Source organism: Mesocricetus auratus, unplaced genomic scaffold (genome assembly GCF_017639785.1).
Source record: "Mesocricetus auratus isolate SY011 unplaced genomic scaffold, BCM_Maur_2.0 Super-Scaffold_100045, whole genome shotgun sequence".
Taxonomy (NCBI): Eukaryota; Metazoa; Chordata; class Mammalia; order Rodentia; family Cricetidae; genus Mesocricetus; species Mesocricetus auratus.
In genome coordinates, this window is record NW_024429222.1 from 2073455 (window position 1) to 2090073 (window position 16619).

Genomic DNA, 16619 nt, shown 5'->3' on the forward strand with positions numbered 1-16619 from the left:
TTGGCAGTATTACAGTATCCTCTCCCCCCCCCCCCCTCTCTCTTTCTTTCTTTCTGTCTGTCTGTCTGTCTGTCTCTCTCTGTGTGTCTGTTTCTCTCTATCATGCTTGGGAATTTAGAGGCCCATGGGCTCTGGTTGTCACTGATGACTCCAAGCTGGGCTGCCTGTTTCCCTGGAGAACTTACTAGAAAGAGCCAGGTTTACAGAAGCTTCCTGTACCCCTCTCCTACCCAATACATGCATTTACAGTAAACTTCAAAATTTCTCATATGGGTTCCCTGCTCAGTTATCAGTCTTGGTAGCCTTGTGGAAACTTCTGGTGGGAGGCATGCAGTTAGCACAGGATTGCTAGCCTGTGGCCCTTGGCTCCTGGGGCAGCAGAAACAGAAGAATCCGGGCGTGGGGAAGCGGCTGCTGACTGGCCACACACAAACAAGGAAAGTGAGCAGATGAGGACCACGCCGCGGAAGACCTGAGGCTGGGACCACGAGGAGCATGTAGGGACTGAGCAGCTGGAAGCAGGGGACCGGAAGGGCCTGGGGATGCCATCAGAGGTCTGGTGTCAGGGCTGCCACCACACTGGTGTTCTCTTCCCCCCTCACCATGGTGCCCATCTTGGCCTCCACCTGTCCAATTGGGTCTGTGCTCAGGGTTCTTGTTGCTTCCTGTAAGTTTCCATTAGGCCTATGATTCGTCGTGAGCTAATTCTCTATCTGCTCTTAACCAGGTGGAGGTCCACGTTTTGTCTGGCGCATGGATTGTGCTAGTTTTCCATGCCAAACAGCAAGTGACCACATTCTTATTCACTTGATAAACTCACACTTGTCATCTTAGTTCCTGGGGGTCAGGAGTTTGAGTGGCTGAGGCTCTCCTAGACCAGCACCAGGGTGTGACCATGTGGTGCTCCTCTCTCCTCTGAGGCCTGATGACAAAGAATTCACTTCCCAGTTCATTTGAGCTGCTGACAGAACTCATTTGCCTGCAGTTGTAAGAGCAATGGCCCAGCTTGTCACAGGCCACCCTCTGCTCCCACAGGCTCTTAATGGACCCTTGTTTCATAAGCTTCCCAAATACACCTGCTTTCTTATCAGTCAGGGAGGCAAGGGACTTCTGCTGCTGGTGACCTAGTCATTCTTCAGTGATCAGAAGGCACTTCCGGGCTCGGGGAGGAGGAGGTTCTACTTTGGACAGATGGTGACAATTACAGAGCTTGGGAGGACAGAGGAAGAGCAAGCTTGCTGGCTGGGGCTCAGAGAGGGTGCCATAAACAGACCTGGAATGTAGGCTTGCTGGATGTGATTCTTTAAGGTCCCAAGTTAAAAATATAAAACTTCCTATGCATGTGTTTATGTATATGTGTGTATGTACATGTGTGTATGTGTGTGCATGTATATGTGTGTGGCTGGGTGGTGCTGGGGTTCAATCCCACATTCAGATCCTTATGCCTGATAGGCCTTCTTTTAGTTCATCTTATCAGCCCTACCAAATAGGCCTGTGACTCAAAAACTCTCATGCAATACCTTTTTCCTGGGCAGTTATGGTGTAGTCTTTCTGTAGATGGGCTCTCAGGAGGTCCCTCTTGGGGCTGCCTGGGTGAGAAGGTCAAGGCCTATGGAAGGTAAGTCCCACTTGGCCACAGGGACCTGGAGTCCTGCACAGGGACTTAGGGCCTGCCTTGATTGTACTTTACCTGATTCTTTTCCTTTTTTAGGGTTCTCGTCAGCCTGTGCTGAAGGAGCCAGAAGACTTTTCAAGCCTGATAGAGGCCAAACTGTGGGTATCATGGCAGAAGTGGGGACTGAGAGGTGGAGAGGCTCTGGCAGCTGGCAGTCCTCTCTTCTGGGTGTCACCGATGTAGAATGATGGTTTTGGCAGTTTAGTCAGCCATGTGCTTATGAGCTGTGTTCTTTTCTATGTGTTGATTATGTGTCCACAGAGTTTACCAACGAGAGAGAAACTCGCCCACATTGATATTTGGGCTTTGGGGGATGACTGGTTTTTTGTCTTGGCTCGATTTCCTTCGTTCCTTTGTTCCTTCCTTCCTTCCTTCCTTCCTTCCTTCTTTCTTCTTTCTTCTTCTTCTTCTTCTTCTTCTTCTTCTTCTTCTTCTTCTTCTTCTTCTTCTTCTTCTTCTTCTTCTTCTTCTTTTTTTTTTTTTTTTTTTTTGGTAAAAGTAGGCAGACCAAGTAAAAGATTAGAAACTCAAAGCTCTGAGTGATTAGGGGATTCATTAACAGAGGTTACATATTATGCCATGATTAGTAATCAATCTTTGTCCCTAAAAAAAAATCCTCATTTGCACTCTGTGTGTGTGTGTGTGTGTGTGTGTGAGAGAGAGAGAGAGAGAGAGAGAGAGAGAGAGAGAGAGAGAGAGAGAGAGAGAGAGAGAGAGAGAGAGAGAGAGAGACTTTCTGGGGATGGATCCCAAGGCCTGTGTATGTTCTCCAACAGACACCGCCTAGCTTCACTTCAGACCTTTCACAAACAGGAATCATGCATTTTCCTCATTAGCAAGGAAGGACTTCAGACTAATGCACACATGGAGACTGGGTAGGAGGGTTCCCTGCAGGGGTGATGACCCATCTCAGGAGACTTGGAAAATGTATCTCTTGGGCTACACATACTACTGACAAGCCAAGTCCCCGAGAACTCTTTCCTGGAACTCAACAGTGCACGTTGGGGAAGTTACCTTGGCACTACTCCTCAACACCCACTGTGATGAAGGTGGCTTGGCTGGAAACTGAGGCCATGCTCCTAGTCCTACATTGGTTGTTTCTGCGGTGCAGAGCTTAGAGCCTGCTGACTTTCCATGAGCCTGAAGAAGGAAAGCAGGTCACAGCCAGGCCCCTTGCCTTGATCTCTCCAGCCTTGGAGCACCTGGGCTCTTTGACCACCCCAAGGTGCCCCTTCCCTTGCCAGGACAGATCTCTTAGGCAGTGCCTGCCTTGCCTAGGCTGGCTCCTTCCACATGCTCCATTCACACTCTCCTTGCCTAGACACCCATGGGGTACACGCCACGGATGTCCTGACTTAGGTATCTGCAGGGGTTGCCAGCACCCTGGGATGACTGGCTGCTGGGCCAGTCAGAGGGTGGACACAAAGATGCTCCTGCATGGAGACTGTGGCCCAGGTCTCAGCTCTGCTGTCCTTTTCTCACCTGCACCGAACTATTTCTGCTAACCCTAGACTTCCGGTTACTGCAGGATGGGGTCACCATGAGATGACGGGCAGTGCTGGCTGGGCACAGGGAGGACTGCAGAGGACACCTGAGCACAGGGCGCTGGGCCACGCATCTCGAGGGCAGCTGAGTGGGAAGCAGAATGCCTCACAGCCATCTGGGCTGGAGCTTGTTCTCAGGCCCTGGGCCCATGATGCTGATTTCCTTGGTTATCTGACAGGCTGCCATGCCTGCTGAGGCAGTTCATGCTAAGAATACTAGGATCGCACACAGATGCAAGCCTGGGTCAGGATCATAAACAATCATGGCCAAGGCCATTTCTACAGCAGCCCAGGGTCTCTCCCCATCAACACTCGCTAGTGCCCCCAGAGTTTGCAAGGAGCTCAGCATTGCTCTACATGATCTATCTAGCAGGGGTGCTGGTTGGTTCTGGTCTTGAAGGTCCTGAAGGTGTCAGACAATGCACAACACTCTCAGGCAAAAGCCACCCTCATCTTCGGAACAAATGGGGATAAAATGGGAGTTCAAGCCTTGCCTCACCTAATGGCTGCTGGTGGTGGACAGCCAGAGCCAGCCGGGCCTCCACACCCTGTGAATGATGGCTACAGAGAGTAATGAGCCAGTGTGGTGAAAAGATCCGCTGTCTAACCCTTTCCCTTGTTTCTTTCTTCAGGAATTGTCCTAGATGTGACTAGTCCTTTCTTCCAGGACGTGAACCTGCAGGTAGAGACAGGGGTCAGCAAGGGCATTCAGTGGGAGGCAGTCAAGACAGGTGCTGAGGCCAGCATCAAGGCTTGACACTCAGTCCTCTGCATTGCCCTTCCCTTCTTTCTTTTGAGATAGACTCACAAAATAGTCCAGCCTGGCCCCAAACCTGAGGCAATCCCCCTGCCTCAGCTGCTCAAGTACATGATCTCAGCTATGCACGGCCACAATAGCTTGCAGTAACACTTCAGTAGGGCAGTGGTGTTCACCTCTGAGGGCACGTGGGGGCAGACAACAGTATCCGTGTCATCAAGTCTTCCACAGACAGTAGCATAGAGCCTTCCAAAGAGACTGCAGAACTTCTCAAGGTCACACAGCACTAGGTGTGTTAGCCTAGGGCCTACACACTCACCCTAGGGTCACTATGGCTGCCTCCTTCCTTCCTCCACCATCGTCTCTGTGGTTTCTTCTGGGTAGAAGGGACCCAGAAGTCTCCAGATGGGAGATGGTACTGGGGCTATTTCCTGTGGGTGTCCACCCTTTTCAGAGGGCCCAGGTGACTTGATATAGCCGCTGTGGATGGGGAAGCCCTGAACACACAGCCTTGTTTTCAGCTCCTGTGGGCCACTCAGGAGGACCCTTCTTCCTGCTGCCTGTTTGGGTGGCTGCCACTTGAGCCTGATCCGGGACAGGCGTCAGAGCAGTGCAGGTCTGATTCCTTTGCTAGAAGTGATGAAGGATGGGTCTGACCCCAGACTGGGCTCCAGACTGTATGGCTGAGCAGGGCTAGCTGGGGACCTGGAAGGAGATGGCAAGCAAAACCCTAGAAGCTGCAGTCTGCTGTGGACAGTCCTGTGATATGGAGCGAAAGCCACCAAACAGGAGGAGGCGGGAGGGGTGAGTCCAGCCCCCGGGCTGCATCTCCGGCACTGGCTGGAGGACTTTGGTTCAGCTGCTTCCCTAGAAGTCATGCCTGGTCCTGGCAGCACCATGTGTCTGAAGAATGGAAACCTGAATTGTTTTTAGTTCTCACAACCCATGGAGCAAAGTACGGAGGCTCTCACCAGTAACCTCAGCTGGATAGCTCCCATCTACTCTGCCATGCTCTAAGTACAGTGAGGCGCTTCACTCAAGGTAGAGGCCTGATTTCAAGGGATTAAGCCCATCATGAAACTGCTTCAGCAACAGGGTACACTTAGAGAATACTGGGCCTGGTGACAAAGGGAGCTCAGAACTCAGGGCCAGGAGTATCTTGTTCATGTTTCTTTCCCATGGCAGAACATGGTGTTAATGGTAGTGGGTGGATCACCTCAGGGCTCCTACCCACTATGGGGAAAATCCCAGAGGAAGATTGGTGGGTGTGGCCTAAGCCAACGCTCTGCTTTGGACGGCTCTATCTGGTCAGGATTCCAGGTGTGGGCAACTGTGCCCAGAACAGCATGTGCCGAGGCTCTAAGGGAAGGGGGCAGAGTGAATCAGACAAGCAAGCCCACCCCCAACCCTAACAGAGGTGGGTAATATCTGTGAAAATGATCACCAAGGTTCCTCCAGGGACCTGCTGCTGAAGCCACAGTCAAGAAGGCACCGTCCTCCAGTTCACTTAACAGACATTTATTGAGCACCTACCAAGTGCAAGGCACTGTTAGGTGCCACAGGAGATACAGAGTGACCATATGGTCCCTGCCCGCGAGGAGCTCACAGTCTAGAGGGAGGCAACACAGTACACAGTTGGCTGCAGCTACACCTGCCAGAGTGGCAAGAGCCAGAAGCGAGACACCAAGTGCTGTGGGGTCACAGAGCACCACAGGGTGCTTCTGTTCAGAGCACAAAGACCACTCAGGACCGAGCCTGGGGCGGGGCCGTAGGGCAGAGGGGCATTCTAGGAGAGAAATAAGCATGGACAGGGCCCATTGGGAGCCCAGGTCTGGGTGGCTGGAGTGAGCATCATGGCGGGGGACAGTTAAGTGCGGCACAACAGCCATGGACACTAGGCTCAGAGGGTAGGAACTTGATGCTCTGGGCGCAGCTGTAGAAGACCACGGAAGAAGAAAATGATGATGGAAAATGGTCTTCTAGATGAACCTGGAGCCCTGTGGAGTCTGGGAGAGGAGAGCTGTAAAGTGGTCTAGTGTTGAGGGCCCAGGGTCATGGGTGATTGCGGGAAGTGGTGGACAGTAGCAATCCAAGGGCCAACAGGTAGATACGGGACTCTCAGGGTAGGCGAGAGAAGATGGCAGAATGGAGGCTGAGGTTCTGGGAACCAAGATCCCACAGGGCTGGTAACAGGATTGGTGTCACCATAGCAGATGGTGGCACTAGGAAAGAGTGGTGACTCCTAGAATAAGAGCAGCCACTCAAAATGTAGTTCCAGACTACTAACTGAAAGTGACAAGCCTCTGGACTTCCCTCCAGAGCAGAGGCCATGCCTCAGGGTGGTCCCTGATAACCTGCATTTTAGCAAGGGCTGCCCTTTTGGCTGTGAGGCCTAAGGGTGGCCTGCTTTGAGAACCACCTGTTGAGGAGAAACTATATGAAGGACTGGCCTTCAAGAAGAAAGAATGAAGCCCGGCGGTGGCGCATGCCTTTAATCCCAGCACTCGGGAGGCAGAGGCAGGGGGATCTCTGTGAGTTCGAGGCCAGGCTGGACCAATAGCCTCCAAAACAATACAGAGAAACCCTGTCTCATAAAACCAAAAAAAAAAAAAAAAAAAAAAAAAAAAAGAAGAAGAAGAAGAATGAAGAACCTCTAGAAGGAAAATAGATGAAATAAGGCCAATGGCCTCACTGTCTGTAGCTACTACAGTAAAAATGATACAGCAACCAGTGATTTCCCAGGCTACTCCCAGTAGTGGAGAGAAGCCAGGTTTGTAAACTGGGGAGGGAAAAAGTGGGAAGGTGGAGTAAAGCATTAGCAACAAAATGCAGGGGGCTTTAACTTCAAGGATCAAAGGTACCTGGGGAGTGACAGGGAGGTGGTAATGCAGGTGAGCAGTGCAAGCGACGGAGCCAGCTGAGATGGCTCAGAATGTTGACGATGGGGCAGCATCAGAAGAGATGTGGGAGGCAGGCTAGGGCCTGGGTAAGCCTGGTGCAGAGGGCACAGAATCTGCAGCGGTTGCCCCTACCCCACGAGGGGCTAGGTACTTGGCAGTGGCAAGAATGGGTAGAGACCTCTTTCTTGCCTTACACATTTACAAGACTATATAAACACAGTTCCATCCTGCCTCACAGCGACTCCCAGAAACACAGCCAAGCCTGCCAACAATGCTGCCACAGCTGCACCAGGACAGCTGTGGCAGCACACATGCACGTGCACAGAGGCTGGACGTTCATCAGTTACACTAGCTACTTATCCTTTCAACCTCTGTAAGCATCCAACACCTTGAGTAACGGCCAAAAGTATCTGCCTTAGCTGCGCTGACCACCTCACCCAAATGTCAGGATACACAGAAGGCAGAGGCACTCGCATAGGGAGGAATTCTAAGACACTCCAAACTTCACTGTGGAGGCACTGAGGGATGGAGGTTGGGCATCTATAAGCACCTAGCAGCAACAGAGCTTGGGATGAGGCAGAGAAGCAGGTCGTGAGCTTCCTTTAGTGGCTGGATAAATGCTACACCTAAATGTGATGGATTTCACAAAGAATCCAGAATTATATATTTCACATTATAATCTACAAAGTAATTAATGCCTCTCCGTTTCCTCCAACCTTTTCTTCTCTTGTATATGGAGAAAGGGGAAACGGGCAGGTATCTCAGAAACAATACTAAGAACACAAAGGCTCACACAACTCAAAGACAGGCTGCCTGTAGAGCCTTAGAAGTCTCCTGCTCCTTCCTCATCAGGATGAGGCAACTGTGGAGCACCCTGGTTCTCCTGGTTCCCAGGAGCACTGGACTGGACTGAGGAGACCAGGAGGCCCCGGGGACAGTCCCACCTTGGCACCTTTGCTATACTTTGAAGCTGGGCCCAGGGTGGGGGGCTGTGGTGGGTCTACTCCTAGACCTTGCCAAAAGTCTTTGTTTTCTACTTGTACAGCCTGCAGGTCTCAACCCCCAAGTGATAGATGACAAACAGCTCCCTAGCAGGTTGCATCATCCAAGAATTCAGGAGATCACGACTGAAGTACAAATGTGGCCACCTAGAGAGCTCTGTGTGCGTCTCCTGAAGGACGCAGGAATCAAATGAAACCAAGATACACACAGGGTGACAGCGTCCTGTGATCTACACAGTCCCTGCACCAAGAGAACAAACCAGCACCAAGTCCTCCGTTACTACTCATGGGACCAGGAGAAAGACACAATTCACAGGGCAGCAGAACTGACCATGAGGGCTGGGAGACAGCACGGGTGGAAAACACGAAGCCCTTTAAAGGTCCAGGTGAGAGTCAAGATGCTAAGAATGACCAGGAAAAGTCTCACAGACACAGAATTCAAGCTACACTGAGAAGAGACAGTACTGGGATAGCCGGTTCTGAAACACCCAGGAAGAGCTGCTAAGAAACCTCTAAAAAGACAAAAGAGGGAAATGGGGGGCTTTAATACCCCTTCTGAAACTACTAATGCTATTTATTGGCTTGGGTCATCCTTGAGAATAGAAAACTTTTTGGCAGAGCTGTACAAACTCCACATGGGGGTCTTTCCCATACTTGTGGGCTGTGGACTCATGCTGGCCACAGTAAGGGACTCCTCAGCAGACTCTCCAAACCTACCTCACCTTCTGAGGCTCTGGTAGCTGTGGAGTCAGGCTGGGAGCACGGCGGCCTTGGCTGGTGAGTGCATTAAGGAGCTAAGCCAGTCAGGGAGAACGCTGGGATTTAGTGCCCTTCTCTGTCTGGCGGAGAGGAAGAGGGTAGGGCTGAATGGACTCAGCTTCTCCCCTGCTCTTCTGAGTCTGACTGTCTTGTCACTGATGGCATCCAGGCACCAAGTGCCATCTAGTGGCCCCACTTCTCCACTGGCACAAATGCCTGCTGAGAAGACCCACAAGAGCAGAGCAGGTCAGCTCGGGGAGGACGGCAGGGGACATACACCGTGTGAGTGGACAGGACAGATCACCTCAAGAAAATATATACTTTAAGAGGTCTTGCTTTCCTTAAGGAAGCAACCACCCCCCCTTTTTTTTCTTTTTAAATTTTATTTAGAAAGGCTAACCATATTCATTTGTCAATTTTTCTTCAGCTTTAAGGAAAATAGTTTAAAAAACATAAAATTGTAAATACACTCAAGAGTGACTGCTATTAAACAGTTCTGAACAGGCAGAAAATGTACTTTCCTTTTACAGAAAATGTTAAATCTGTAATAGCAGCATAATTTATATATAGAAAAAAGCTGGCTTTGAAAATCCAGATTTTTGTATGTACAAAACACCTATCCTCCTCCTTTTCCTACCCAGCACACAATGTTCACTCTGGGGCAGCGTCTTCCCACTAGGGACTTCCCACGGTTGGCAGCGCCCTCTGGTCCCCACCAGCAGTGGGCTCTCAGTCCAGCCTTCAGTCCAATACCAGGGCAGAAAGGGCGTTCAGGTCTTTCATGTACGGATGAGCCACCAGGATCTGGTCAATCTTCAGTTTTTGCTCAGAGTCAGGGAAGATCTTCAGCAGGGCCTCCCTCAGCTCGCTGGTCTCTGCAGAGGATCTCTGTGCCGGCATGGGAAGGTTCTGCTGTATACTGGGAAGGGTGGCCAGGGGTGTAAAGTGAGGCTGCTGAGGAAGCCAAGGGCCTGAAGAGGCTCCCTGGTTCCGGGATGGAGGCTGGTGACTGGTGTTGGCTATCTGGGTGCTGGGGCTCCGGAAGCCAGGGTCAAACGTGCCCACATTTGGCAGGACATTGAGCAGCGGCTGCATGTCTCTGTGGATGAAGTGAGTCGTGGTGAGAGAAGCAGTAAGAAACCCTTTTAAAGCACACATGGCTAACACTGAGAGTCTATGTGTTAGCTAGTTCCATGATTTCTGAAGGCCAGAGGCCAGAGAGTCATGGGGTGGTGAAATCAGCTCCCACAGAGTGGTCGGTAGGGCACCCGGCACCATTTCCAGACCCATGAGGGAACGAGCACCCCTGGGGCAGACAGTCCCATCTCCAGTCTCCTGTCTGAGGGCAGGCTACAGCTGTTGGTTCTGCAAGGTTCCTACTCTTCTGGAGGCTTTTATTCTGGGCAGTATCAGCTGACAGAACTGGGAGAGGCCTGCCTCTGGGCAAAGAGGCAACTCCAACAGGCTCAGGGAATCCGTCTCCAGTGAGGCCTGGGTACTCGAAATGCATACGCACATGGTGTTGAATGTGCATCCAGGGGACATCTGTCCTGCTTAAGCACTCAAAGTGCTTCTAGCTGCAGTTGAGAAGTGGGGCCAACAGTGCCATCAACTTTAGAAGTCCAACAGCCTGCAAAAGCACCATTCCCTTAACAGCATCCCCTCATGAAGGACTGGCCCCAAGTGGCCACCAAGCACTTTCAAGATGACACTAGGTGAGATGGAAAATGGCCATCAGGGCTGATCCCGCCACCAGGCTACAAGGTAGCAAAGAATCCACCTTTAGCTTGACCTGGGCCTTGGCTCAGCATGGAGCCCACATACAGCCTCAAACACAGGCCTTGAGGCCTAAAATGCTATGAGGATTTCCAATGTAAGATGTGGGACTTGGGGGTGAGCTGGACAAGTGTACCACAGGTGGACATTTCTTCGGTATGGACAGATTAACCCCGCCTGAGTCAACACCTCGAGTGTGTGATAAAACCCAAAAGCTCACAGAGAGATGAAAAAAAGATCAGGAAGCTCAGAGTGTGCTGGTCTCCATTACAGAAGATCCCTGGATGAAAAATCAACCCACCTTGGTGCACTGCCAGGTTCAAACTGGTGGTCCCAAAGGCTCATGCTACAAATGAGCGATTAGCAGCCTTGAAAGATGGGAGAGAGTATGCCTTCTCCTTTTGGGTACCCAGACCAACCCCATGCAAAAACCTGCCAGGAGGTCCACAGAAATAGAGCTTATTTTGGTTTTAAAACAGAGAAGGTCTGCCACTGGGTAGCATGAAGGAGGCTGCAGGTCTGAACACAGAAATAACCTCTACTTGTCAGTCAATGTCAGACAGCAAGTAGGCTTTCCCATTCAGTGATGGTAAACAGTAACTGTCAGCCCCCGCCCCACCCCATAGGGATCTCTGAGCAGGACACAAAGTTTATTCAGTACTGCACACTCAAAACACTGCAGAAAGTGCATGGGAAAGTACCCCACACAGAGAATCCAGGCCGCAGTGACTGACAAGTTATCAGCAGCTTGAAAACCAGTTTCTTCTGAGAGCGAGCCTCAGGACTGTCTGTGCTCTCTCAGGGTTAAAATGTAAAGGAGCCCCACACAGGGCAGGCCTAGGCCCCAGAACAGGAGGCAGAGGCAGCAGGATCCAAGTTTGAGCTCAGCCTGCTGACACAGAGGAAACAGTCTAAGGCAAGCAGGTGGGCAGGCAAAACAGAACTGAAAAGGTCACCCTGAAGATTAGCCTGCGGTACTTACTGACTGGCTTTCACATCAGCCACATATTGCTAAGTCTGATTAAGTCTTAAAAAAAAATCAAATGCCATTTCTAATTTTCAAGGACAGCATTTGTTCCAAAGCACAGCATTTGGTTAAAACAAAAAATTTTAACACATGAGGGAATACACAGAAATACCTAAGAAAGACCTCCTTTCGGAGAAATTCTTCTAGCCGAGGTCCGTTTCTTCCCAGGGGGTCATCAGGAACCATAAATATGTCCCCCACGAACGTGTACTGAAGCAGTCTACAACACAAAGTCACAGTGCTGACAATTAGTACTCTTCACTGCTGTAGGAAAGGGAACATTTCTCAAAGGAGCCACCCATTTTGAGACAATGGTCAGTCTAAAAATTCTGACTGCTAACTGCCCCAAGGGAAAACAACCCCACATGCAAGTGAAACCGTTTTAACTTCTGCTGTGGACACAGTCAAGCAAGAAGCTTTTCTCAGCTGGTCACAAATGTCATCCAGGTGCCAGCCAGGTATTTTCTACCACATGAGAAAATACGATGAAAGACATTCTGCTTGGGGTGCAGCAGGGGTGCCACAGAGTGAAAGTGGAAACAAATGTGTTCATAGGCAAAGTCTGAGTCTTAAAAGAGACACCAAGGTTGATCCAGCATTACTCATCAAGGACAAGGGGCCTGCTCAGCAGGAAAGTCTTGTCGGGCACACCAGTGGCCATGGGGGGGGGGGTGATCTAGCACCTACAGACACAAGAAATAAAGAACTCACTGGGCATGGTAGTACATGCCTTTAATCCTGGTATGCCAGAGGCAGGAGAGGTGGAGCCTGCCAGAGCTACATAGTGGGCTCCTGTCTCAAATAGATGAATACATGAAACTAAATTAAGTAAGAACCCTAGTGTCTGTCTGTGGTGCACATTCTGGTTTCAGAGTTGCTTCTGTGAGCTCTGAGAGCAGTGGGTTGGTTTGAGTCTCCTCGTGTGCAGACTTGTGTTAACACACACCAGTGTTCAAGAAGTTTAACGATTCATCAACTGTGCCCACTAGTCAAAGATCAACTCTCCTCAACCGATCACCAAGACCCTTTTAGCAACATAGAGCTGAAAATGTAGGAAGTATTCATTTTCATCCTGAGTTGTAGTTAAGTGTTCTGTTTTGTTTAGAAATGTGAAGCTATACTGTTCACTTATTTGTGTGCCTGCAACTTTGGCTCTCTCTTCCTCTGGTGTGGTTCTGGGGATTGATCCCAGGCTCTCAGGCTTGGCACATCTCATCAGTCCACTGGCTCTTTCAAAACTCCTGTCAGGATGTAGCAAGCTCTAAGTAACAGACAAGGGCCAACTGTGAAATCCAGCAGAAATGGGTGTCTAGATGTCTAGGTATCTAGTCCACACTGCCCCTGCACATCCGCCTGATGGTTCAGATCTATTGCATATCTGTCTTATCCCTGGAACCACGGCACAGCACGTCTGCTTCTTGTGTGAAGCAGCTGCTCCATTGGGCAAGGCTTCTGGTGGCTCATGGAATCCAGTATTCACTGCTCCTCAGTAGGTCAGCAACTGAACACATTCACAGCACCAGCAACAAGAAAAGCTGTGTGCTAAACTCATGGAAAACACCAGACATTGAAACTAGGCTCACCCCAGTACCCCGTTAGGTTAGGTGCCGCCCTCCCTCAGCATCTTGCTTTTGTCCCGTGCGCTTGTTGGAGTCGCAGTGCTCCAGACTGACACTTCAGATGGCTTGGGGTCCAATCTTGCAGGTACTCTTAGGATGCCCACCATCACCCTTTCCTGGACCCACCATCCTGGCAAGCAGCAGTCAGATACAATGCAAACAAGAAGCAAACAACAAACTTCTGATCAAAGCAAAGAAGAAAAGATTACCTTTTTGTAATAATTTCTCTCCAGGACACTGACTCAGTCACAAATTCTCTGAAGTTATCATTTGTTACAATTATACCCCCAGTCTTGTCCGCCAAGTGTAGAAGGAACCTATGGTAACAAGAGGGTTCAAAATAAGCAAACAGTATGCCTGGCTGAGAGAAGCTGTGCTATAATGAAATAGCCAGTTTAAACAAGGCTGGACACATAGAAATTAGGTCCCTGTCAACTGCAGATGGGTAAAATGACATCTTTTTTATTATTAGTGTGATTATATCTCTGGAATTATTAGTGTGATTATAAAACAACTTTTTTCCATGCAATCTAATCCTACAAAACTGATTCCAACTATGACCCCCCCAGGACAGCTTAGAATCCACTATGTAACTGAGGATGGCTCTGATTTCTGATCCTCCTGCGCCTCCCTCTAAAATTGAGATTACAGGTTTGAGCCACCCACTGGGTTGAGTTTCTTATTAATGAACATTTAGGTGCTATTTGCCCTGATGCCAATAAAAGCAGAGAGTGAGGGTTCTCATCCTATATACCAGGGCACACATCTGTGTTCTCTGATGCCCAGAGAGCTACACAGGCCAAGCAAAAGCTTCATCTGCATGTCTGTTTCTGGATTTGAACCCCTGGCTGTGAGAAGAAAGCTAGGTGGTAGAGACCTGAAGGCTTTTCCTGGTCTGACTACTATTTCATCTGAGCAATGCAGGGTTCCTGAGCCCGTGACAGCGCTGACAAGAACTGCCCTTTCAGGACAGATCCCCAGGACGTCGCCAAACCATGGTTGCCCTCTCTCAGCTCTCTTCACACTGTCTGACAGCACCTTGGATCCACCCCATCTAACCCCATCCCTTTCCTGTGAGTGAAGCGTGAATGTCTGCTGTGGCCGAAATCACCTCTTTCCCATTCAACCACATGCCAGCATGGGCAAGTTTCTTCACTGGGAGGACTGTGGAAAAGGACAGAGTAATGCAGACAAGGAACAGACAGCCCGAGGGTCCCACACCAAGCTTGCTACTACTTACATAACAACACGAGAATGGGGTTGTAAAACCTACATATCAACGGATAAGCTTGAAATCAAATTTCTCCTTCTGGGGATTTTACCATGTAACCCTGGCTAGCCTGAAACAGACAGATCTACTCTGGCCTATGATCTACATAGTGAACACTAGGCCACAGATGCATGGTGAAACCAAAAACCCCACTACATGTATCTGCCTTTTCTCACCTCAGAAACGCTTATAAATTTTAAACAAAACCAAACCTAGCACAGTAGTGTCTTCTGTGTCACTCCTAACTTCATAGGTATATAAGCTTAGCAGTGACCTTGATCACATTTTCAAACTGAGCCAAGCAGGTCCCTTCAGAGTCTACACCTGCTTAGTGGCAGGGAGATGGCTCCTTTCCACGCCATTCCCACCTTGGAAGGAAAACAGCCCTTCATACCTGTCATCATGAGAAGCAATTCTTTCTCCAAAGACCATCCGGGCAGGAGTTAAAGATAATATTCCAAGCTCTTGGAGCTGAGTTAAGAAGTGCTGTTCTGTTCGTGGAAGAAGTTGATATATATTCAGCAAAGGTTATCTTCCAAGATGTATAAATAAATGAATACAAACCCAAATATTTCACTTGGGGACTCGCAGAAACCTTTTTCCTACTGACTCAATTTTACTAACTCACCAGACAAAGAAGGAAAAACAAAAAAATCAAGTAAGACTCACACTCAGGCAAAGTCTACACATGAAGTGACTGGTAGTTTTTAAACAACCAAACAACCAAACAAACAATGTTAAATGCATTTGCCTCTTGAGACTAAACCATAGCCTGTAATTAATTAATCCTGCCCCCAAGAACTTTTCCAAAAGTATATATACAAGTAGAATACAAAAAGAGAAATGACAAGGGTCCCCAAAAGAGTGGGAGCGGGGAGGGGCGAGCCTCTGGAGGCAGAGGCAGTAGCAGGAACAGACCACTTTGCTCCAGTCAAGAAAGGCTGTGAACACTCTCCAGTCTGCGTGTAGCGTCCTCCTCTGCTAACCACTCGTAGTTGTCTGTGCAAGTATTTATTGACTTTCGCAGGCGCAGCAGTGACATAATGGAGGGCCTATGCTGCACTGTGGGAAGGCAATCACAGGCGAGAGAAGCTGAGCTGACCTGGCCAAGCTGGGGGTTCCCCTCCTCAGAGCTGCCCAGTGCATATGTGCTGAGACTTAGCTAGAAATGAGTGACTCTGCCTCGCTCCTTGTGATCTTCTGTTATAGCATCTTCTCCCAGATAAAGGAAGCTGGGAACATTCTGGAGTGGAGTGGCCACAGCACTTACACCTCCTAGGAACTAAGTCTCACTTCCTGTTTCCGTACTGGACAAATCTAGAAAAGACTCGGCCTCTACTCCCGTTTCACCTTCCTTTCTAGGTGCGCTACGTACTATGCCTGTCACAGTATTTTCACCTGCTTTTCTATGATGACTTAAGTTTCTCTGAAGAACTTCACGATATAGTAAGTTCCAACCTTTTGTGTGGGGCCTCTGGTTATACACAAGTACCATAGGGCAAACAGAAATGATTCCTGTAAGCCATCAGACTACTGAGAGGACAGATCTGAAGGTGCAAAACTGAGCAAGCAACTATTAAAAGTACCATTTAAAAACTCAGAAGCCCAACCCAGTAGAGACAGGCACTTTCCAACAGCCCCTCAACTGAGAGGCGTCTATCCCAGGCTGGCCTCAAAAATCCTCCGGTGTAGCTAAGGATGGCTCTGATCTTCCTGCTCTGTCCCGAGTGCTGATCTTACAGGTGTGCACGACCACACTGAGTTTTCAGTTGATCCTTTACCAGACCAGAACCAATGGAGAATGCTGTCGTTCAAGTTGTTGCCCATGAGTGACTCCATCCTAGGTACCCTGTGTTGCAGTGTAAAGCCAGTTAACTAACTATCCAGCCAGAAGTCTGGAAAAGTCACTGGGCCTCACCTGTGACATTAGGATCGCGCCTTGTTCTCCACTGTGGGACAAACACAGTGATGTTTCGGTTGCCAAGCTTCCAAAAGTACTCAACTGCAATTGCTATTCCACGGCAACTAAAGAACTTTTTCAGGCCATGGCTGGAAGGAAACAAGCACAATTTCATTCAGGTTAAAGTCGAGGTAAAGTCTAAGCTTTACCACAGAAAAGAGCAATCACACACAACAGAAACAATACAAACTGCTTTTACTTTTCGAAGTTGTACCGTCTGCTACTTTGCGAAGCCAAGTTAAACCTGTTGACAGACTCCTCCAGTGTCTTAGAGTCTTAGGTCTTTTTTTTTGTGTTTAGCAAACTGGGCACACTGGGCTTGCTGTAATAT

At 49.3% G+C, this 16619-nt stretch overlaps 1 protein-coding gene across 1 annotated transcript in view; it reads right to left on the reverse strand.

Annotated features, from left to right (window-relative positions):
* Nucleotides 1-8954: 8954 nt before the first annotated feature.
* N4bp1 (NEDD4 binding protein 1) overlaps nucleotides 8955-16619 on the reverse strand; it is a 38085-nt gene continuing 30420 nt past the window's right edge. The window contains exons 3-7 of the mRNA XM_040735280.1: nucleotides 16247-16377; nucleotides 14723-14819; nucleotides 13268-13375; nucleotides 11552-11659; nucleotides 8955-9735 (exon numbers count right to left, since the gene is read on the reverse strand). Coding sequence (XP_040591214.1) covers nucleotides 9378-9735; nucleotides 11552-11659; nucleotides 13268-13375; nucleotides 14723-14819; nucleotides 16247-16377 — 802 coding nt within the window. The 3' untranslated portion in view covers nucleotides 8955-9377. The remainder of the gene's footprint in view (nucleotides 9736-11551; nucleotides 11660-13267; nucleotides 13376-14722; nucleotides 14820-16246; nucleotides 16378-16619) is intronic.